The sequence below is a fragment of the Salmo salar genome, chromosome ssa20, assembly GCF_905237065.1.
Source record: "Salmo salar chromosome ssa20, Ssal_v3.1, whole genome shotgun sequence".
Taxonomy (NCBI): domain Eukaryota; kingdom Metazoa; phylum Chordata; class Actinopteri; order Salmoniformes; family Salmonidae; genus Salmo; species Salmo salar.
The window spans coordinates 79,230,072-79,254,486 of record NC_059461.1 but is presented as its reverse complement, the minus strand read 5'-3'; the positions used below and the strand labels follow the sequence as shown (position 1 = coordinate 79,254,486).

At 47.4% G+C, this 24,415-nt stretch overlaps 1 protein-coding gene across 8 annotated transcripts in view; it reads left to right on the top strand.

The window, feature by feature from the left end:
* robo2 (roundabout, axon guidance receptor, homolog 2 (Drosophila)) overlaps positions 1–24,415 on the top strand; it is a 583,693-nt gene that overhangs the window by 243,746 nt on the left and 315,532 nt on the right. For all 8 annotated transcript variants that reach the window (XM_014163401.2, XM_014163406.2, XM_014163402.2 and 5 more), the window contains exon 2: positions 7,354–7,680. In XM_014163401.2, the coding sequence (XP_014018876.1) occupies positions 7,354–7,680 (327 nt within the window). The remainder of the gene's footprint in view (positions 1–7,353; positions 7,681–24,415) is intronic.

Sequence of the window (24,415 nt, the reverse complement as noted above, 5' to 3'; positions counted from 1 at the left end):
ACGTTTGAGAAATGTTTCCAATCTTGGTCAAACCCCTGCAGTAAAAAGACAAAAGAGGAGGCAGTGGATGCAGTCATCCCTCATATACTCCCCTCTTTCTCTCTCTCCTATGTGCTTGTTTGTTTGCTGCCTGGTCTGTGCTTTAGTTGAGGAGTGGATGACTGGCTGCTCGGCCCAGCGCACCACGACGTGCTGCTGGTGAAAAGTAATGGCGGTGTTATTGCAGAGCAGGGGAAAGACAGGTATTTGATTGGAACATGTGCCCTGAGACCCTGTGAAGTGCACTCGCCTCAGCTCAGAGAGCACTTGATTGCACAGCACCAATGATCACATTAAGAGGGCAAAAGAAAGCCCATTTACCGTAAAAGGAGTGAGAAGGGGGAACCAATAGGAAGCAGCAAATTGACTTTCTCTCCTGTGAGTCGGGAGGCTGGTGAGCTGTATGGCCTAGTGGCTGATGGGAAGATGCATTAGCCTTTCACTTTGATCCTCTCTGTCTCTGGATCTAGCTGGGGCTGGGGGCATTGCACAGGGAGGAGGGGAGCAAGGGGACTGCGGTGCTGGGGGACACCACTCTGTGTGTGTGTGTGTGTGTGTGTGTGTGTGTGTGTGTGTGTGTGTGTGTGTGTGTGTGTGTGTGTGTGTGTGTGTGTGTGTGTGTGTGTGTGTGTGTGTGTGTGTGTGCGTTCATTGCGGTTACTCAGCTGTTTCATATGGCTTCATTTCACAGGTGTTAAATCTTTTGAAATTTTCCCATTCAACCGTTTCATTTACATGTACACGGATTGATTCATTGCAGTATTTTCAGTTTTACTACTGTATGAATATATATTAGCATAGCCATCCTCTGCTAGACAGGAAGGTCAGTCTGACCAGTCACATATGCCACTCTCCTTCCACCTACACAGCTCTGGTTTGCCTGGCAGGGAAAGGACAATAGTGGATGCATCTGCTGTGTAAATGTCCACAGGATACAGGAGAGTAAACAGAGACTTAAGATTTAACTGATTAGAAGGTACTAGATTGGAAAATAAATTAGATTAAAATAAATCAGACTGATATAAATCTAATCGAGTCTCCACAGTTTTGGCGTGGCGCCTGGGCGTTGGTTTGGGTGTAGAGCTACTGTGGGCCCAGTGGATTGTGGGGGAAGCAGATGCTCCAATGAGATAGGAATGAATGGGTTGTTGGCACTTCATCTGGGGGAGAGAGGGTCTCCAAGTCCTTATCTCAACCCGCCATTTATATATGTCATCATGTAAATCAGTACTTCATTCATTAACTCACTTAGCACCACAATACTAACATAAACCCGTACACTCTAACACCATCAGAGACACTGGCTGCAGGGCTAGACTGAGTTGGTGTTTACCTTCCCTAACACTGCTAATGGAGGAAGAGGTGGGAAAAGCCAGGGATAGAGAAGCAGGGGAGAATAGTTTCATTACTGAATTGGAAAAGCAAAATGGCTGGCCACATGGATTTTCTCGTTTCACAACCAATAGCAGATGTATAGGGGAGCAGCTACACAAAGCCATGGAGATTAGATCAATGGAAGATGGACACCAGGAGCTGATTGTGCTTCCCCACCCCCTCCCTTACAAGCCCCTGTCTGTGGCCCCACTTAGGCCCTGGACACCAGGCCTGATCGCTAATCAATGACAGTGAAATGGAGGGAATTAGCCCAAATTAGGTGGAGAGAGGAACAGACAATGGCCCTGTTCTGGGGTCAGTGCACCACTGTCTGATCTGCCTGACCCATGCTAAGAGGAACACACACTCAGGTTTTTGAAGTGTTTTGTTGCTGACTGGTAGGTTTCTCCCCTAGTATGTCCTTTTAGCAGGGGCCCTGGCTGGGGTATAGTGTGTCCTTGTAACAGAGGACCAGGCTGGGGTATAGTATGTCCTTGTAACAGGGGACCAGGCTGGGGTATAGTATGTCCTTGTAACAGGGGACCAGGCTGGGGTATAGTGTGTCCTTGTAACAGAGGACCAGGCTGGGGTATAGTGTGTCCTTGTAACAGGGGACCAGGCTGGGGTACAGTGTGTCCTTGTAACAGGGGACCAGGCTGGGGTACAGTGTGTCCTTGTAACAGGGGACCAGGCTGGGGTACAGTGTGTCCTTGTAACAGGGGACCAGGCTGGGGTATAGTGTGTCCTTGTAACAGGGGACCAGGCTGGGGTATAGTGTGTCCTTGTAACAGTGGACCAGGCTGGGGTATAGTGTGTCCTTGTAACCGGGGACCAGGCTGGGGTATAGTGTGTCCTTGTAACAGGGGACCAGGCTGGGGTATAGTGTGTCCTTGTAACAGGGGACCAGGCTGGGGTATAGTGTGTCCTTGTAACAGAGGACCAGGCTGGGGTACAGTGTGTCCTTGTAACAGGGGACCAGGCTGGGGTATAGTGTGTCCTTGTAACAGGGGACCAGGCTGGGGTATAGTGTGTCCTTGTAACAGGGGACCAGGCTGGGGTATAGTGTGGTAGGCAGCCTGTGAAGCACGAAGGGCTGTGTGGACGGTAACCTGCTCCTCTATACAGTAACTCATCCACTCACACCTTCACTACTGCCCCAGGGAAGGGCACAGCCTTGTACAAACACACACCTGGCACTGCAGTCTTAATGTCTATCACCATCCTTTTTCCTGCTCCAAGACTATTAAACACTGTATTAGGTTGCATGTTTCGTTGACTGGGAGGTGGCTCACAACAATACATACTCTATTTATTGATCAACAGTTTATTTATTGATCAAGCGTTTATTTATTGATCAACAGTTTTTGTTTGTGGGCATTAGATGACATTCAGAGGAAAATACTAAGTAAGTAGTTGGCTGAGTAAAGCCCTGTTCATTCTGCTCCAGGCCTGCATGGTGGATCAAACTCTTTTCTCTGGAGCTTTTGCAGGGCCTCAGTGATGTAAATGTGGCCTCTGGTATCTTATCTGCAGGGTTAAGACTTTGTCACAGAGAGACACACATGGCACTGAGACTGGGCTGGGGCAGCATTATCATAGCTGCCAGACTGACATTCCTGGACCAGTGTTAGACTCACAATAAAGACCCTGGCTGGCCCAGTGTTAGACTGACAATAAAGACCCTGGCTGGCCCAGTGTTAGACTGACAATAAAGACCCTGGCTGGCCCAGTGTTAGACTGACAATAAAGACCCTGGCTGGCCCAGTGTTAGACTGACAATAAAGACCCTGGCTGGCCCAGTGTTAGACTCACAATAAAGATCCTGGCTGGCCCAGTGTTAGACTCACAATAAAGACCCTGGCTGGCCCAGTGTTAGACTCACAATAAAGACCCTGGCTGGCCCAGTGTTAGACTCACAATAAAGACCCTGGCTGGCCCAGTGTTAGACTGACAATAAAGACCCTGGCTGGCCCAGTGTTAGACTCAAAATAAAGACCCTGGCTGGCCCAGTGTTAGACTCACAATAAAGACCCTGGCTGGACCAGTGTTAGACTCACAATAAAGACCCTGGCTGGACCAGTGTTAGACTCACAATAAAGACCCTGGCTGGCCCAGTGTTAGACTGACAATAAAGACCCTGGCTGGCCCAGTGGTAGCTCCACTATATAGACCCTGGCTGGCCCAGTGGTAGCTCCACTATATAGACCCTGGCTGGCCCAGTGGTAGCTCCACTATAAAGACCCTGGCTGGCCCAGTGGTAGCTCCACTATAAAGACCCTGGCTGGCCCACAGTGGTAGCTCCACTATATAGACCCTGGCTGGCCCAGTGGTAGCTCCACTATAAAGACCCTGGCTGGCCCACAGTGGTCACTCCACTATAAAGACCCTGGCTGGCCCAGTGGTAGCTCCACTATAAAGACCCTGGCTGGCCCACAGTGGTAGCTCCACTATAAAGACCCTGGCTGGCCCACAGTGGTAGCTCCACTATAAAGACCCTGGCTGGCCCAGTGGTAGCTCCACTATAAAGACCCTGGCTGGCCCAGTGGTAGCTCCACTATAAAGACCCTGGCTGGCCCAGTGGTAGCTCCACTATAAAGACCCTGGCTGGCCCAGTGGTAGCTCCACTATAAAGACCCTGGCTGGCCCAGTGGTAGCTCCACTATATAGACCCTGGCTGGCCCAGTGGTAGCTCCATTATAAAGACCCTGGCTGGCCCAGTGGTAGCTCCACTAAAAAGACCCTGGCTGGCCCACAGTGGTAGCTCCATTATAAAGACCCTGGCTGGCCCAGTGGTAGCTCCACTATAAAGACCCTGGCTGGCCCACAGTGATAGCTCCACTATAAAGACCCTGGCTGGCCCAGTGGTAGCTCCACTATAAAGACCCTGGCTGGCCCAGTGGTAGCTCCACTATAAAGACCCTGGCTGGCCCACAGTGGTAGCTCCACTATAAAGACCCTGGCTGGCCCACTGTGGTAGCTCCACTATAAAGACCCTGGCTGGCCCAGTGGTAGCTCCACTATAAAGACCCTGGCTGGCCCAGTGGTAGCTCCACTATAAAGACCCTGGCTGGCCCACAGTGGTAGCTCCACTATATAGACCCTGGCTGGCCCAGTGGTAGCTCCACTATAAAGACCCTGGCTGGCCCACAGTGGTAGCTCCACTATAAAGACCCTGGCTGGCCCACAGTGGTAGCTCCACTATAAAGACCCTGGCTGGCCCAGTGGTAGCTCCACTATAAAGACCCTGGCTGGCCCAGTGGTAGCTCCACTATAAAGACCCTGGCTGGCCCAGTGGTAGCTCCACTATAAAGACCCTGGCTGGCCCAGTGGTAGCTCCACTATAAAGACCCTGGCTGGCCCACAGTGGTAGCTCCACTATAAAGACCCTGGCTGGCCCAGTGGTAGCTCCACTATAAAGACCCTGGCTGGCCCACAGTGGTAGCTCCACTATAAAGACCCTGGCTGGCCCACAGTGGTAGCTCCACTATAAAGACCCTTGCTGGCCCAGTGGTAGCTCCACTATAAAGACCCTGGCTGGCCCAGTGGTAGCTCCACTATAAAGACCCTGGCTGGCCCAGTGGTAGCTCCACTATAAAGACCCTGGCTGGCCCAGTGGTAGCTCCACTATAAAGACCCTGGCTGGCCCACAGTGGTAGCTCCACTATAAAGACCCTGGCTGGCCCACAGTGGTAGCTCCACTATAAAGACCCTGGCTGGCCCACAGTGGTAGCTCCACTATAAAGACCCTGGCTGGCCCACAGTGGTAGCTCCACTATAAAGACCCTGGCTGGCCCAGTGGTAGCTCCACTATAAAGACCCTGGCTGGCCCAGTGGTAGCTCCACTATAAAGACCCTGGCTGGCCCAGTGGTAGCTCCACTATAAAGACCCTGGCTGGCCCAGTGGTAGCTCCACTATAAAGACCCTGGCTGGCCCACAGTGGTAGCTCCACTATAAAGACCCTGGCTGGCCCAGTGGTAGCTCCACTATAAAGACCCTGGCTGGCCCACAGTGGTAGCTCCACTATAAAGACCCTGGCTGGCCCACAGTGGTAGCTCCACTATAAAGACCCTTGCTGGCCCAGTGGTAGCTCCACTATAAAGACCCTGGCTGGCCCAGTGGTAGCTCCACTATAAAGACCCTGGCTGGCCCAGTGGTAGCTCCACTATAAAGACCCTGGCTGGCCCACGTGGTAGCTCCACTATAAAGACCCTGGCTGGCCCACAGTGGTAGCTCCACTATAAAGACCCTGGCTGGCCCACAGTGGTAGCTCCACTATAAAGACCCTGGCTGGCCCACAGTGGTAGCTCCACTATAAAGACCCTGGCTGGCCCACGTGGTAGCTCCACTATAAAGACCCTGGCTGGCCCAGTGGTAGCTCCACTATAAAGACCCTGGCTGGCCCAGTGGTAGCTCCACTATAAAGACCCTGGCTGGCCCACAGTGGTAGCTCCACTATAAAGACCCTGGCTGGCCCACAGTGGTAGCTCCACTATAAAGACCCTTGCTGGCCCAGTGGTAGCTCCACTATAAAGACCCTGGCTGGCCCAGTGGTAGCTCCCCTATAAAGACCCTGGCTGGCCCAGTGGTAGCTCCACTATAAAGACCCTGGCTGGCCCAGTGGTAGCTCCACTATAAAGACCCTGGCTGGCCCACAGTGGTAGCTCCACTATAAAGACCCTGGCTGGCCCACAGTGGTAGCTCCACTATAAAGACCCTGGCTGGCCCACAGTGGTAGCTCCACTATAAAGACCCTGGCTGGCCCACAGTGGTAGCTCCACTATAAAGACCCTGGCTGGCCCAGTGGTAGCTCCACTATAAAGACCCTGGCTGGCCCAGTGGTAGCTCCACTATAAAGACCCTGGCTGGCCCAGTGGTAGCTCCACTATAAAGACCCTGGCTGGCCCAGTTGTAGCTCCACTATAAAGACCCTGGCTGGCCCACAGTGGTAGCTCCACTATAAAGACCCTGGCTGGCCCAGTGGTAGCTCCACTATAAAGACCCTGGCTGGCCCACAGTGGTAGCTCCACTATAAAGACCCTGGCTGGCCCACAGTGGTAGCTCCACTATAAAGACCCTTGCAGGCCCAATGCCCCCTCTTTTCTCCCCTTTGAGTGAATGTATGTGTGCGTGTTTGTGTGTGCATGCATGCATGTGTGTGTGTAGCTGGATTTCAGATGTATGCTGTCTCCACGCCTCTATACTCTGTTTCCCCTTGGGTCCAATTACCCAGGAGGCCTTAAATGTATGGTAGAGAGGAGCAGATGGCTGGTGTTTGACTGGGGGGAACTGGTGGTTGGACTGGGGTGAACTGATGGTTGGACTGGGGGTAACTGGTGGTTGGACTGGGGGTAACTGGTGGTTGGACTGGGGTGAACTGGTGGTTGGACTGGTTGTTGGACTGGTGGTTGGACTGGTGGTTGGACTGGGGTGAACTGGTGGTTGGACTGGGGTGAACTGGTGGTTGGACTGGGGTGAACTGGTGGTTGGACTGGGGTGAACTGGTGGTTGGACTGGTGGTTGGACTGGGTTGGACTGGTGGTTGGACTGGTGGTTGGACTGGTGGTTGGACTGGTGGTTGGACTAGGGTGAACTGGTGGTTGGACTGGTGGCTGGACTAGGGTGAGCTGGTGGTTGCACTGGTGGTTGGACTGGTGGTTGGACTAGGGTGAACTGGTGGTTGGACTGGGGTGAACTGGTGGTTGGACTGGTGGTTGGACTGGTGGTTGGACTGGTGGTTGGACTGGTGGTTGGACTGGTGGTTGGACAAGGGTGAACTGGTGGTTGGACTGGTGGTTGGACTGGTGGTTGGACTGGTGGATGGAGAGATTTGAGAATGCTAGAATGAAGAAATCTAATTTGAGGAAAACACATGTTAAAAGCATCTGCTGTTCATGTTGTGCTGTTCATCATCTCCTCTTATTCTCCTCTTCTCTTCCCAGGATCCCGTCTGCGCCAGGAGGACTCCCCACCCCGGATCGTAGAGCACCCCTCTGACCTGATCGTGTCCAAGGGGGAGCCCGCCACCCTCAACTGCAAGGCGGAGGGGAGGCCCAGCCCTACTGTGGAGTGGTACAAGGACGGGGAGCGTGTGGAAACGGACAAAGATGACCCGAGGTCTCACCGCATGCTCCTTCCCAGCGGCTCCCTCTTTTTCCTACGTATCGTCCACGGACGACGCTCCAAACCGGATGAGGGCTCCTACGTCTGCGTCGCCCGCAACTACCTGGGAGAAGCTGTCAGCCGCAATGCATCCCTGGAAGTAGCATGTAAGTCAACAATTACATACATTACATGTTCATATTTTTCTCAGTCGTCCTCTTAGGGTTGAATGATTTTCCATACCAACCTTACTGATGAAAGTCCCAGGGTCCTTTAGCTTATTGATGAGCTTTGAGGGCACTATGGTGTTGAACGCTGAGCTGTAGTCAATGAATAGCATTCTCACATAGGTGTTCCTTTTGTCCAGGTGGGAGATGGCAGTGTGGAGTGCAATAGAGATTGCATCATCTGTGGATCTGTTAGGGAGGTATGCAAATTGGAGTGAGTCTAGGGTTTCTGGGATAATGGTGTTGATGTGAATCATGACCAGCCTTTCAAAGCACTTCATGGCTACAGACGTGAGTGCTATGGGTTGGTAGTCATTTAGGCAGGTTACCTTTGTGTTCTTGAGCACAGGCAGTATGGTGGTCTGCTTAAAACATGTTGGTATTACAGACTCGGACAGGGAGAGGTTGAAAATGTTAGTGCATGCTCACAGTTGGTCAGCAAATGCTCGTAGTTCACATCCTGGTAATCTGTCTGGCCCTGTGGCCTTGTGAATGTTTACCTGTTTAAAGGTCATACTCACATCGGCTGTGGAGAGCGTGATCACAGCATAAGATATTACAGTTTTGAATGTCCCTTTGGTGGTTTAATCTTCCACGTAGGTCATCGATTTTATTTTCCAAAGATTGCATGTTTGCTAGCAGAATGGAAGGAAGTGGGGGTTATTTGATTGCCTACAAATTCTCAGAAGGCAGCCCACCCTATGGCCCCTTTTTCTCTGCTTTCTCTTCACGGGGATCTGGGCCTGTTCCCGGGAAATCAGTATATCATTCATGTCGAACTTGTCAGACTCGTTAAAGGAAAAAAAGGATTCTGCCATTTCGTGGTGAGTAATCGCAGTTCTGATTTCCAGAAGTTATTTTTGGTCATAAGAGAGCAACATTATGTACAAAAATCTGTTAAAAAATCAGTTACAAACAACGCAAAGAAACGAACAAAAAAACGCAATTGGTTAGAAATACGTAAAACATCAGCCTTGCTCTCCGGCGCGCCCGGCTAAGGGCTGTATCCTAGCATTCCACGTTGCATCGTGCATAAGAACAGCCCTTAGCCGTGGTATATTGGCCAAACACCACAACCCCTCAAGCCTTATTGCTTAAGAATAGACTCCCTAATCACATGACATGCTAGTATTTATTGTGTCTTGCTTTAGAAATCATGCTGTTTCTGAGTGACTGAAAGAGCTGGAGAGGTCCTCTATGTCATAGCCTACATTAAACCCAAACTAAAAGCGGGTGAGGTATACTATCAAGAGAACATTTGATCTGTGCTTTCATAGTTTTTTGCCATGTATTCTGAAGAGATGATTACACAGCATTGTGTTGTATTTTGAGTGAGTAGACATAATTGTGTGGATAAACGTTCTAGCCCAGGGGAGGGATCATGGTGTTTGAGGTTAGTGAGGGATCCTGGCAGGCATTTGAGTTGGACTTGTCCAACTGTCATACTACAGGCAAAGCTATTGCAGAGGGATTGTGGGTTGGAGGGTGGAGAGTGGAGTGACAGTCACAGATGAAAGCTCCCGATTGACAATTGACACTGGCTTCCAGGGCTGTGCTGTGCACTGCTGTGCTGGAAGACACTGACATGCAGGCTGCACCTGACCCAAAGATCAGCTTACCTTTGAAGAGTCTCACAGAGGCCCCAGGGGCCACAAACTCTCTGGACTGGGGAAGGTTACAGGACAGACAGTTCCTTCAATTAACCCTGTGGAATATGTTCCTTCAATTAACCCTGTGGAATATGTTCCTTCAATTAACCCTGTGGAATATGTTCCTTCAATTAACCCTGTGGAATATGTCTGTGTTTGTACTGCACCCTGCCTTTACACACCGAGACCTAGCCTGTGTTTTAGTACCACATTTGATGAATTTATTTTGGACCCTTCTTCCATTTGTTGTGCATAGGGCAGGAAAGAGTGAGTTGGGCTGCCAGGTTTCAGGTCATTAGTAGTGAAACAGTATTGGACTGGGGCCATAGGGGAATTGGCTGGACCGGCAGCTTAAGTGAGAGTAGCCTTTCATGAAGTCTGCTCCTCCAGCTGATCAATACACAGTACTTTCTATGCATTGTTATGAAAATAGAGGCCATCCATCTTGGAAAGGGGAAATGATGATACATCATGGAATGGATAGTTAAATCAGTGTGGACTGTTCCAATTGTGTATGGTTTCATTCTGGTGTGAGTTATGATGGGTTTTGTGGGTGTAAGGAATATAGACTGTGGGAACTCGGGGCTAAACATGTCTCATTGTTTCTGGGGTGATAACTTTGACTAGTGGTGAGAGCTGTAGTGATAATGTTGACTGGTGGTGAGAGCTGTAGTGATAATGTTGACTGGTGGTGAGAGCTGTAGTGATAATGTTGAACAGTGATGATAGCTGTAGTGATAATGTTGACTGGTGGTGAGAGCTGTAGTGATAATGTTGACTGGTGGTGATAGCTGTAGTGATAATGTTGAACAGTGATGATAGCTGTAGTGATAACGTTGACTTGTGGTGAGAGCTGTAGTGATAATGTTGAACAGTGATGATAGCTGTAGTGATAATGTTGACTGGTGGTGATAGCTGTAGTGATAATGTTGACTGGTGGTGATAGCTGTAGTGATAATGTTGACTAGTGGTGATAGCTGTAGTGATAATGTTGACTAGTGGTGAGAGCTGTAGTGATAATGTTGACTAGTGGTGATAGCTGTAGTGATAATGTTGACTAGTGGTGAGAGCTGTAGTGATAATGTTGAACAGTGATGATAGCTGTAGTGATAATGTTGACTGGTGGTGAGAGCTGTAGTGATAATGTTGACTGGTGGTGATAGCTGTAGTGATAATGTTGAACAGTGATGATAGCTGTAGTGATAACGTTGACTTGTGGTGAGAGCTGTAGTGATAATGTTGAACAGTGATGATAGCTGTAGTGATAATGTTGACTGGTGGTGAGAGCTGTAGTGATAATGTTGACTAGTGGTGATAGCTGTAGTGATAATGTTGACTGGTGGTGATAGCTGTAGTGATAATGTTGACTGGTGATGATAGCTGAAGTGATAATGTTGACTAGTGGTGAGAGCTGTAGTGATAATGTTGACTGGTGGTGATAGCTGTAGTGATAATGTTGACTGGTGGTGATAGCTGTAGTGATAATGTTGCCTAGTGGTGATAGCTGTAGTGATAATGTTGACTAGTGGTGAGAGCTGTAGTGATAATGTTGACTAGTGGTGATAGCTGTAGTGATAATGTTGACTAGTGGTGAGAGCTGTAGTGATAATGTTGACTGGTGGTGATAGCTGTAGTGATAATGTTGACTAGTGGTGAGAGCTGTAGTGATAATGTTGACTGGTGGTGATAGCTGTAGTGATAATGTTGACTAGTGGTGAGAGCTGTAGTGATAATGTTGACTGGTGGTGATAGCTGTAGTGATAATGTTGACTAGTGGTGAGAGCTGTAGTGATAATGTTGACTGGTGGTGATAGCTGTAGTGATAATGTTGACTAGTGGTGATAGCTGTAGGGATGGGAGGGGGTGTTAGGGAAATGGACTGCGTGAATCGCGGGGATGGGGTGGGGGTTGGTTGCCGGGGCCAACCGGCCGCCTCTGATCCTGTCCCCGCCCCTCCCATGGGCCCCTCCCTTGGCCCTCCTCCCCAGGCTTCCCAGAAGCCCCCAGGTGCTAACAGTGTGACAGCAGCTTGATCTATCGATCGCTGTAAGAGGCCTCTCCCAGCCTAAATGAAAATTCATGAAAAATGTATGAAGTCTCCAGATTATCCTTTTTTCCCTCTTGCTGTTTCGACTCTCCCACTCTCTCTATTTCTCTCCTGGTCTCTCTCTCTCCCAGGCTTGGGTGGTCAAGGAGGGTTTAAATTAGGTTTTGAATGCTTTAGTGGCTCAGAGGTGAGGGGTCAGGGGTTATAAGTTCAGCAGAAGACAGAATAAGGAAAGACCAGAGAGAGGAAAGAATAGGAACAGTGATATGATGGAGTCCAGGCTTTCTCCATTCTCTGGGTGCTAACTAGAGCCAGGTCTTATAGGAGGAGCAGGGGGCTGAGAGGTGATTTGGGGGTCTACTAAATCCAGTGATTATGGTTATCAGCACCTTCCATCCCTACTGGGCTTCTAACCTTTCTGCTAATCACATTAGCACTCATTTAAGTCACATTCTAATCTGAATCCTTGTAAAATCAGTGGTTTATTTGTGATATCCTCCATGCCCACCTCTGCCTTCGATCAACCTCTGCCCTCCTCTTCCCCTGTATTGAGCCCACCTCTGCTCCCCCCTCTCTTCCACCTCTTCCTCCCTCTCTCATGAGTTGTTGAGCAGGACCCCGGTGAGATACTTGAATTGCAGCTCTGAAACAAATTGAAGTCAGTGTCTGCTGGGTCGAGGAGCACGACTGAGCTCTGGACACCACACTGGGCTCCACTCGCTCAACACCACCACCACCACCACCACCACCACCACCACTCTCAACTGCTGCAGAAGAGGGAAGAGGGAAGAGGGGAAGAGGGGAGGAGGGGAGGAGGCTTCTAAAAAAGAGTCCCTGGCTGCATTATTAATATGAGCCAGATTGGCCAGACCAGGACCAGTACATTGACTGAGCTTAGCTCTCCAAACACGTCCCTTATATTCAATATTATCCAATGAATACACACTGCTGCCCTACTCAGAGATATATGAGCGGACCTTGCCTTTCTTTTTGCAGTACACTGGCTGAAAGGGTGCACCAGATTTCATTATGGCTTTTCTTTCAGTGTCTTACATTTTCAGTTATTAGCAGAAAGAGAGAAAAGGCCTCTGTTAGTTGGCGCCTACAGAGTATCTTAGCAGTGAGCTTTTGATAATCTAATGCTGCCTGACATGCTTCCACAGACTGACCCCAGGCCTGCTCCTCTGCATGTATCTCACCACTGCAGATAAGAGAGAGATGCCTTCCCAGTCCCACCTTTCTCTCTATTCAACATTAACTGGGTCAATGAGTAGGTTCATAAATCATAGTGAACCTCATGGAAGAGCAGCGCTAGCCCCAGTCACTTCGCTGAATACATTTGCGGTGGAAATCTGTGTGTATTATGTAAGTGTGACAAGATGCAGCTGGGCCAATAGGATCCACAGGAAAATGTTAATTGTCTCTTCAGGTGGGGAGAAGCTCGTGTGCAGCACCGCTCCAGATACACATATGTACTTTTAATTGAGTGTCGGATATGACTAAATCATTCTGATGTGCGTGTTAGTGTGTATGTTTAGTCTAAGTGTGTATGTTTAGTCTAAGTGTGTATGTTTAGTCTAAGTGCGTATGTTTAGCCTAAGTGTGTATGTTTAGTCTAAGTGTGTATGTTTAGTCTAAGTGTGTATGTTTAGTCTAAGTGTGTATGTTTAGTCTAAGTGTGTATGTTTAGTCTAAGTGTGTATGTTTAGTCTAAGTGTGTATGTTTAGCCTAAGTGTGTATGTTTAGCCTAAGTGTGTATGTTTAGCCTAAGTGTGTATGTTTAGTCTAAGTGTGTATGTTTAGCCTAAGTGTGTATGTTTAGTCTAAGTGTGTATGTTTAGTCTAAGTCTGTATGTTTAGTCTAAGTGTGTATGTTTAGTCTAAGTGTGTATGTTTAGCCTAAGTGTGTATGTTTAGCCTAAGTGTGTATGTTTAGCCTAAGTGTGTATGTTTAGCCTAAGTGTGTATGTTTAGTCTAAGTGTGTATGTTTAGTCTAAGTGTGTATATTTAGTCTAAGTGTGTATGTTTAGTCTAAGTGTGTATGTTTAGTCTAAGTGTGTATGTTTAGTCTAAGTGTGTATGTTTAGCCTAAGTGTGTATGTTTAGTCTAAGTGTGTATGTTTAGCCTAAGTGTGTATGTTTAGTCTAAGTGTGTATGTTTAGTCTAAGTGTGTATGTTTAGTCTAAGTGTGTATGTTTAGTCTAAGTGTGTATGTTTAGTCTAAGTGTGTATGTTTAGTCTAAGTGCGTATGTTTAGTCTAAGTGTGTATGTTTGGAGGTGGTTATGGTCCGGACGGAGAGAGGGGAAGAGACGTAGGGAGAGAGGGGAAGATACGTAGGGAGAGAGGGGAAGAGACGTAGGGAGAGAGGGGAAGAGACGTAGGGAGAGAGGGGAAGAGACGTAGGGAGAGAGGGGAAGAGACGTAGGGAGAGAGGGGAAGAGACGTAGAGAGAGAGGGGAAGAGACGTAGGGAGAGAGGGGAAGATACGTAGGGAGAGAGGGGAAGAGACGTAGGTAGAGAGGGGAAGAGACGTAGCTGAGAGAGGGGAAGAGACGTAGGGAGAGAGGGGAAGAGACGTAGGGAGAGAGGGGAAGAGACGTAGGGAGAGAGGGGAAGAGATGTAGGGAGAGAGGGGAAGAGACGTAGGGAGAGAGGGGAAGAGATGTAGGGAGAGAGAAAGAGGACAATGGGATGCTTAAGGAGAGGCACCGAACAACCTTTAAAAATGCAAATGAAACAGGCACCAAACAGATGTCTTGGGTTTGTTCTAGATGCAGTTCGGAATGGGAGGACTTTTAAAAAGGTCCCTTGATATTTTCTGTTCTACCACTTCTGCAATTAAGCAAATCGTTAGGTAGCATTTGGTGCTCGTACAGCAAGCTAATTATTAGGAAAATAGAGCTGGGAGAGAGAGTGTGGAGAGGAGAGTGGCAGTGTGTGTCAAGCTGTTGGTGGTGTGTCCAGCACTAGGAGAAACTGATGAAGGGACAGAGAGGGCCAAGCCAGGTGGGGAGTCAGACCACTAGTGAATGGCAATGGAAGAAGAGGCAACAATTAAAACAGTTGATTGTAATGATGCTACAGATGGAACTCTTCTATATACAGCATGAGGTGCTTCTCATTAGATGAAATCTCTCTCTCTCTCTCTCTCTCTCTCCCTCCCTCCCTCTCTCTCTGTCTCAATTCAATTTAATATCTCTCCCTCTCTCCCTCACTGTCTCTCTCAATTCAATTCAATTTAATATCTCGCCCTCTCTCTCTCTGTCTCTCTGTCCCTCTCTACCTCTCTGTCTGTCTCTCTCGCTCCCCCTCTCTACTTCTCCCTCTCTCTCCCCCTCTCTACTTCTCCCTCTCTCTGCCCCTCTCTACCTCTATGTCTCTATCTCCCTCTCTCCCTCTCTCTCTCATTCTCTCTCTCTCTCCCTCTGGATCTGTCGCTCTCACTCACACTCTCTCACGCACTCTCTCTCCCCCTCTCTCCTGCTGAATGATAAAGGATAGAAGGATGGAGGGATAAAGGCAGAAGGCAGGGGCAGCCAGTGTGGAATGTTATTATGTGATAAGAGAGGTGGAGAGAGCAGGCGAGCCACTGAGGAATATCTTGGCCTGATAAAAAAGAAAAGATTGAATATGTCAGCGCTGTATCAGTCTGTACTGCTGGGGTTAGCCCAGCTCCATAAATAGGTGCTGTTATCTACAGCAGGTCACACACATACTATCCAAGTGGGGACCAAAAAATATTATTTTCCCTAACCCCAGCCCTAAACTTAACCTAACCCTAACCCTAACCTTAACCCCAAACATCTAACCCTAAAACTAAACCTGACCCTAACTTCTAATCCTAACCCCTAACCCTAACCTTAATTCAAACCATAACAGTAACCCTAACCCTAAACCTAACTCCTATGCCTAAAAAAACATTTTTCCTTTTGGGGACCGGCGCAAATGTCCGCATTTGTCAAATTTTCCCTGTTTTACTGTCCTTGTGAGGATTTTTGGAACCCAAAAGGATAGTAAAGTTAGACAACACACACAAACACACAAACACACACGTGGCCAGTCTGGCCCGACAGAGACATGCAGATTGCTGCCTAATCTCAACTCATCTGCTTGCTGGATGGCCACCATAAATGCCTTCTCCCAATCTGTCTGAGCAGCTGCCTTAATAACACAGGACTGGAGTCCCCTGTCCTGTCCCTCTGTCCACCATCTGAAATATGTGAGGAAAAGGAAAGGCCAGTACAAAATAGGAAACATGGATAAGCTGCTTTTTTACAGGCAGATAAATCATAAGAATCTCTACAGTCCCCAACCAACACACTGACCTTCCAACTACACACACACACACACACACACACACACACACACACACACACACACACACACACACACACACACACACACACACACACACAGAAACTCTGATATATCCTGAGACGGCACATCCTATCCTCAGTTGACCCAGGGTCCCAGTTATGACCTTCCCATCCCATCTTCACCAGGGAAATCCTCTGCTGTGTTTCACAAGATGACTATGAATAACAGGGCATGTAGTCAACCTGAAGTACTGTACTGCAGTTCTCTCCATGTCTGAGATATGACAGGAGAAACAGAGTGGAGGAATGAGAGAGGCAGACAGAGAGAGAGGGGTGCAGAGGGGTGAAGGATTGCGAGAGGCAGAGAGAGGAGTGAAGAGGTGCATCCCAGGCGGTAAAGCCAGAGTAGTCTTAATGAGATCCATGCTGGGACTGACCCCTGACCTCTTCTCATCCCCACATCCATCTCTCTTTCTCCGTGTCTGTCCTCCTCGGCAGAGGAGGAGTGAAAAACAAGGATTAACAAGTGTGTCTGGCGCTCTGTCATGGCTGCCACACGGGCATCAGCCGACCGGAGGAGAGGAGTGAGCAATCAGACTGAGGAGAGGAGTGGAGAGAGGAGTCAGACTGAGAAGAGGAGTGGAGAGAGGAGTCAGACTGAGGAGAGGAGTGGAGAGAGGAGTCAGACTGAGGAGAGGAGTGGAGAGTGGAGTCAGACTGAGAAGAGGAGTGGAGAGAGGAGTCAGACTGAGGAGAGGAATGCTGAGCCAGCCACTTCTCAGGACCATTAGCGCTCCAGAAGATGAAGCACCCGTCGCTCTGCGTTTTGTTGTTTCCTTTTTTATTCTTCCTCCCGTCTTCTCCTCGCCCCGACGTTATTGATGGCCTCTCCACTCTGACAATGCAGGCTGCCGCCACTCTCACGCTGACCTCTCTCTCTCTCTCTCTCTCTCTCTCTCTCTCTCTCTCTCTCTCTCTCTCTCTCTCTCTCTCTCTCTCTCTCTTCTTTTTTCTCTCTCTCTCTCTCTCTCTCTCTCTCTCTCTCTCTCTCTCTCTCTCTCTCTCTCTCTCGCTCTATTCAATTTAAATGTCATTTCAATTTCATGTTTCCCTGTATTGGCAAGGGGAACATATGTTAACATTACCAAAGCAAGTGAAATAGATAATAAACAAAAGTTAAATAAACAATACAAATTAACAGTAAACATTAAACTAACAAAAGTTCCAAAAGAATAAAGACATTTCAAATGTCATATTATGTCTATATACAGTGTTTTAATGATGTGCAAATAGTTGAAGTACAAAGGGGAAAATAAATAAACATAAACACTGGTTGACCTTTTCTTGTGGCAACAGGTCACAACTCTTGCTGCTGAGATTGCACACTGTGGTATTTCACCCAATATATATATTATCAAAATTGGATTTGTTTTTGAATTCTTTGTGGATCTGTGTAATCTAAAGGAAATATGTGTCTCTAATATGGTCATACATTTGGCAGGAGGTTAGGAAGTACAGCTCAGTTTCCACCTCATTTTGTCGGCAGTGTGCACATAGCTTGTCTTCTCTTGAGAGCCAGGTCTGCCTAGGGTGGCCTCACTCTATAGCAAGGCTATGCTCACTGAGTCTGTACATAGTGGTACTCAAAGATTTCCTTAATTTTTGGTCAATCACAGTTGCCAGGTATTCTGCCACTGTGTACTCTCTGTTTTATGGATCCCTTCACGCGTCAATCCCTTTAGCGGGATCGATTTGACAACATCCAGTCAAGTGGCAGCGCGCCAAATTCAAACTACAGAAATATCAATATTCAACATTCACGAAAATATATGTGTAATACATCAAAATAAAGCTTAACTTCTTGTTAATCCAGCCGCTGTGTCAGATTTCAAAAAGGCTTTACGGCGAAAGCAGAGCATGTGATTATCTGAGGACAGCGCCCCGCATACAAACACATGAAAATTATTTTTCATCCAGGCAGGTGCGACACAAAAGTCAGAAATAGCCATATAATAAATGCCTTACCTTTGAAGATTATCTTCTTTTTGCAATCCCAAATGTGTCATTTACACAATGAATGGTCATTTGGTTTGATAAATTCCTTCTTTATATCCCCAAAATGTCCATTTATTTGGCGTGTTTAACTTCTTGGGGCTATGTGGGACGCTAGCGTGCCACCCGTGGTGCACCCTATCAACAGCAGATGCATTTCAAGAGCGGCAAATTTGAAACCAAATAAATGTAAAAATTCAAATTTTTCAAACATACAACTATCTTACACCCTTTGAAAGATAAACATCTCCTTAATCTAACCACGTTGTCCGATTTCAAAAAGGTTTTACGGCGAAAGCATAAAGTTAGATTATGTTAGAAGAGTACATTGACAATAGCTGTGTGTAATGTTTTGTCAATTCAAAGACAGGCGTCACCAAAACCATAAAACCAGCTAAAATGATGCACTAACCTTTTACAATCTCCATCAGATGACACTCCTAGGACATTATGTTAGACAATGCATGCATTTTTAGTTCTATCAAGCTCATATTTATATCCAAAAACAGCGTTTTACTATGGCATTGATGTTGAGGAAATCGTTTCCCTCCAATAACCAGTCAAGTCAGCACCACAAATTAAATAATTAAAATTAGAAAACATTGGTAAAATATTATATTGTCATTTAAAGAATTATAGATTTACATCTCTTGAACGCAATCAACTTGCCAGATTTAAAAATAACCTTACTGGGAAATCACACTTTGCAATAATCTGAGCACTGCGCCCAGAAAAATATGCTTTGCTATACAGACAAACGGCCATGTTGGAGAGATCTAAAATCGAAAATACTATGTAAATAATCCATTACCTTTGATTCTCTTCATCAGATGTCACTTCCCGGAATCCCTGGTCCATAACGAATGTAGTTTTGTTCAAAAAAGCTCATCATTTATATCCAAAAAGATCCGTGTTGTTAGCACATGATCTAAGCCAGCCGGACTTCTCGTCATGAACGAGGGGAAAAAATATATTTACGTTCGTTCAAACATGTCAAACGTTGTATAGCATAAATCATTAGGGCCTTTTTAACCAGAACATGAATAATATTCAAGGTGGACGAATGCATTCTCTTTTAAAACGTTTTGGAACGAGGGTACCCAACATGACCTCGCGCCAGAGTCTAATCGGCCATCACCGTTCCAAGGCTCTTGTTCGGTCAGATCTCATAGTAGAAGATTCAAAACACTTTGTAAAGGCTGGTGACATCTAGTGGAAGCAATAGGAAGTGCCAAAACATTAATCAGCCCCTGTGTGTTTCAATGGCATAGGCTTAAAGGTAATTCAACACATCAGGTATCCACTTCCTGTCAGAAAATGTCTCAGGGTTTTGCCTGCCAAATGAGTTCTGTTATACTCACAGACACCATTCAAACAGTTTTAGAAACTTTAGGGTGTTTTCTATCCATATATAATAAGTATATGCATATTCTAGTTACTGGGTAGGATTAGTAACCAGATTAAATCGGGTACGTTTTTTTATCCAGCCGTGAAAATACTGCCCCCTAGCCCCAACAGGTTAATTCAGTTATACACCGGTTCCAGCTTGCCCAGCATGACTACAAAGTATCTAATAAGTTACCTGTAAACTTGGTCCAAACATTTCAAACAACGTTCCTAAAATGTAAATAATCGCTAAAATTTAAGATGGAATAAACTGTTTCCAATACTGGATAAAAACAATGTTAAGCGTGTTCCAGTTCACGTGCACCAAAACAGTAGAGTCCACCTGGAGTGTCACTTACAAAGAACAGCCCTACTTCTTCATTTCTCAAAAGAAAAACGTCAAACAATTTCTAACGACTGTTGACATATAGTGGAAGCCATAGGAACTACAACCAGGTTCCTCATAAATAGGGCTTCCCATAGAAACCTATTGGAAATCACAATGACCTCAAAAAGAAAATTCCCTGGATGGATTGTGCTTGGGGTTTCGCCTGCCAAATCAGTTCTGTTATACTCACAGACATTATTCTAACAGTGTTAGAACCTTCAGAGTTTTTTCTATCCAAATCTACAATTATATGCATATCCTAGCTTTTGGGCCTGAGTAGCAGGCAGTTTACTTTGGGCACGCTTTTCATCCGGATGTGAAAATACTGCCCCCTATCCCAGAGAGGTTAGGGCCAAATAGCATTCCTGTTTGCTCAGTTGATTCTTTCCAATTTGTCAAGTAATTATCTTTTTGGTTTCTCATGATTTGGTTGTGTCTAATTGTGTTGCTGTCCTGGGGCTCTGTGGGCGTCTGTTTGTGTTTGTGAACAGAGAGGAGAGAGTCTTCTCCAGTTTCACCTCTCTGTAGGTGAGGGCTTTGTTATGGAACATTGTAGAATTGAATTGCTCTTTTTTCGATTTAAATAATTAGCGGGAATCATCCTAATTCTGATCTGCATGCATGTTTTACTTCTCTCACTCTCTCTTTCTCTCTATCTCTCCCCTCATCTGATCAGGCAATTTGAGATGCAAATTTAGCTGTAAATAATTGAAATTTGTCTTCAGGTGTACTATTGATCAGCTTTAAAACACGGCCTGGTTGAAAGGCTCTGCTTTCTTGGGGGCTTTGCGTGCACATTTCACCATTTCTCTCTCTGTTTGTGTATGAAGTGCTTGAAGATGTGTGGGGTGACTTGTGGCGATAAATTGTTGTAGTTACAGTAGTCTGCAGGATTATAGCCTTACAAAATAAATTCCATGATTTAATTTGTCTAACTGAATTGATCAATGGAGAATCTTGTGTCTACTGCCTACCCAGTCCATCTGACAGTGCTCATAGATTCCCAGTCTTATTTGCACCACAGCAGCTTGTCAGTAGTAATTTGCATCACAGATGTGTTTTATACAGGGGTTTAGATAAATACCTCAGATACCACTCCATTTTCTGTCTTCAGTGGGCGGCCAGACAAGAGAGTGATAATAATATTAATGGAAATAGTTGACCCCGAATCAGGTCCCAAGAGGCAGTCCCATTCGGAGGCTGGCCTGGCACTCTGTCCAGCCAGGATTGGATCCACTGACCCCTGAAGAACCTTCGCCCTCTCTATCCAACCCTGGATCTCTGTCAAATAGTAATTCCTTAACCCACCACCGCTCCCTTCCTTCTATACCCCCATCCCAATGAATGTGTCCCAGCAGTGACTTACCCTACTCTGTGTCGAGCCCTGAGGGACCTCCAGTGCCAGTAATCCATCATGTTGAGTTAGGAGGTGGAGGAGAGAGGAGAGGGGGCTTTTGGGTGGTAGCTGATATGGGTTTGAATCGAGGGCCGCTGAAATTGATTCACCTTCTGGTGAGTGGAATGGTGTGTTATTTTAACACAAGTGGCTAAGGTTCAGACGCCTCATGTTCCTCCAGTTACACCCTGGTCTGAGACGTACAGCACGGAGTGTGAGGGAGTGATGGTTTAAAGAGACGTACAGTACGGAGTGTGAGGGAGTGATGGTTTAAAGAGACGTACAGTACGGAGTGTGAGAGAGTGATGGTTTAAAGAGACGAACAGTACGGAGTGTGAGAGAGTGATGGTTTAAAGAGACGTACAGTACGGAGTGTGAGGGAGTGATGGTTTAAAGAGACGAACAGTACGGAGTGTGAGAGAGTGATGGTTTAAAGAGACGTACAGTACGGAGTGTGAGGGAGTGATGGTTTAAAGAGACGTACAGCACGGAGTGTGAGGGAGTGATGGTTTAAAGAGACGTACAGTACGGAGTGTGAGGGAGTGATGGTTTAAAGAGACGTACAGTACGGAGTGTGAGGGAGTGATGGTTTAAAGAGATGTACAGCACGGAGTGTGAGGGAGTGATGCCCCCCACACACACATACCCCCCACACATACATAAGCCCCCCAAACACACAAACACCCCACACACACACAATACCCCCCACACACACAATACCCCCCACACACATTGCCCCTCACACACACAATACCCCCCCCACACACAATACCCCCCACACACAATACACCCCACACACACACAATACCCCCCACACACAATACCCCCCACACACACAATACCCCCCCACACACATTGCCCCTCACACACACATTACCCCCCCCACACACAATACCCCCCACACACATAACCCCCCCACACACATAACGCCCCACACACACATAACCCCCCACACACAATACCCCCCACACACACATAACCCCCCACACACAATACCCCCACACACACAATACCCCCCACACACACAATACCCCCCACACACACATAACCCCCCCACACACATACCCTCCCCACACACACACAACCCCCCCACACACACATTCTCCCTCACACACACATAACCCCCCCACACACATAATCCCCCACACACATTCCCCCCACACACACATAACCCCCCCCACACACATTCTCCCTCACACACATGACCCCCCCACACACACATTCCCCCCACACACACATACATAACCCCCACACACACATCCCCCCACAATACCCCCACACACACAATACCCCCACACACATAACCCCCCACACACATAACCCCCACACACACATAACGCCCCACACACACATAACCCCCCACACACACAATACCCCCCACACACATAACCCCCACACACACATAACCCCCACACACAATACCCCCACACACACAATACCCCCCCCACACACAATACCCCCCACACACACATAACCCCCCACACACATACCCTCCCCCACACACACATCCAACCTCCCCCACACACACATTCTCCCTCACACACACATACCCCCCAACACACATAATCCCCCCACACACACATTCCCCCCCACACACACATAACCCCCCCACACACACATTCTCCCTCACACACACATTCCCCCCCACACACATAACCCCCCACACACACATTCCCCCCACACACACATACATAACCCCCCACACACACATAACCCCCCACACACACATAACCCACCCACACACACATAACCCACCCACACACACATATCCCCCCCACACACACACATAACCCCCCACACACACATAACCCGCCCCACCCATAACACCCCCCCCAAACACACATACACACTGTGGATGGTCAGCCAGTCAGTCTTTGAAGTGCTCTTTTGAGAGTGACATCAAGTGACAGTGACAGTGTGGTGTCTTGTCACCTTTCTCTCATACAGTATCTCTATACTGTGTGTGTGTGTGCGTGCGTGCGTGCGTGCGTGCGTGCGTGTGTGTGTGTGTGTGTGTGTGTGTAAGCTGCCAACTGGCCCTTCATACCCCCCTGGGTGGGCCCCTGGCCCTGGCCCCTGCTAGAGTAATAGCGGGTCTCAATGTGTTATGACTTGTGGTGATCTCTTGAAGGTGTGGACAGATATTGTGTTTATCTAGGGGGACAGCGCGTTTAGGCACTATGCCCCTTAACAGCTGAACACTGGAGATGTAACCTGATCACCTGCTTTTTCCTGCACCGCTCTCTCCTTCTCTTGTTTTCTCTCTGTTCTCCTTTTTTCCTCCTCTCCCTCTCTCCTCCCCTCCCTCTCTCTTCCTGCTGTTTGAAAGTGTTACCCACAGTATTGTGGACCAGTTTGAAAGTGATACCCACAGCATTTTAGACCGGTTTGAAAGTGATACCCAAAGCATTGTGGACCGGTTTGAAAGTGATACCCAAAGCATTGTGGACCGGTTTGAAAGTGATACCCAAAGCATTGTGGACCGGTTTGAAAGTGATACCCAAAGCATTGTGGACCGGTTTGAAAGTGATACCCACAGCATTTTGGACCGGTTTGAAAGTGATACCCAAAGCATTTTAGACCGGTTTGAAAGTGATACCCAAAGCATTGTGGACCGGTTTGAAAGTGATACCCACAGCATTTTAGACCGGTTTGAAAGTGATACCCACAGCATTTTAGACCGGTTTGGAAGTGATACCCAAAGCATTGTGGACCGGTTTGAAAGTGATACCCACAGCATTTTGGACCGGTTTGGAAGTGATACCCACAGCATTTTAGACCGGTTTGGAAGTGATACCCAAAGCATTGTGGACCGGTTTGAAAGTGATACCCACAGCATTTTAGACCGGTTTGAAAGTGATACCCACAGCATTTTAGACCGGTTTGAAAGTGATACCCAAAGCATTGTGGACCGGTTTGAAAGTGATACCCACAGCATTTTAGTCCGGTTTGAAAGTGATACCCACAGCATTTTAGACCGGTTTGAAAGTGATACCCACAGCATTTTAGACCGGTTTGAAAGTGATACCCACAACACTTTGGTTCGGTTTGAAAGTGAAGGCCGGAGGGATCAGGTGTTTCAGAGAGTAATGTCTCAGACAGCTGTGATTGAAGCTTTACATCAGAATTGCAGTACAATAAAAAAATATTAAATTATTTGCAATATTCAAACCATGCATGTTGCTTTGCAATCTTATTTTTTCTGAGAGAAAGTTTGGTGGCTGTAATGTTTGTTGAAGCTGAACGCTGAGTCATTTCAGATCATGTTTAGCTGCTGTGTCTGTCCAGCTGGTCTGGGATCAGACTCAAGTTCAGCACAGGACAGAGCGTGTTTAGCTGCTGTCTCTGTCAAGATGCTCTGGGATCAGATTCAAGTTCAGCTCAGGACAGAGTTCCTCTACTACCAAACACGAAAACATCCCTGCTGAGCCTGATG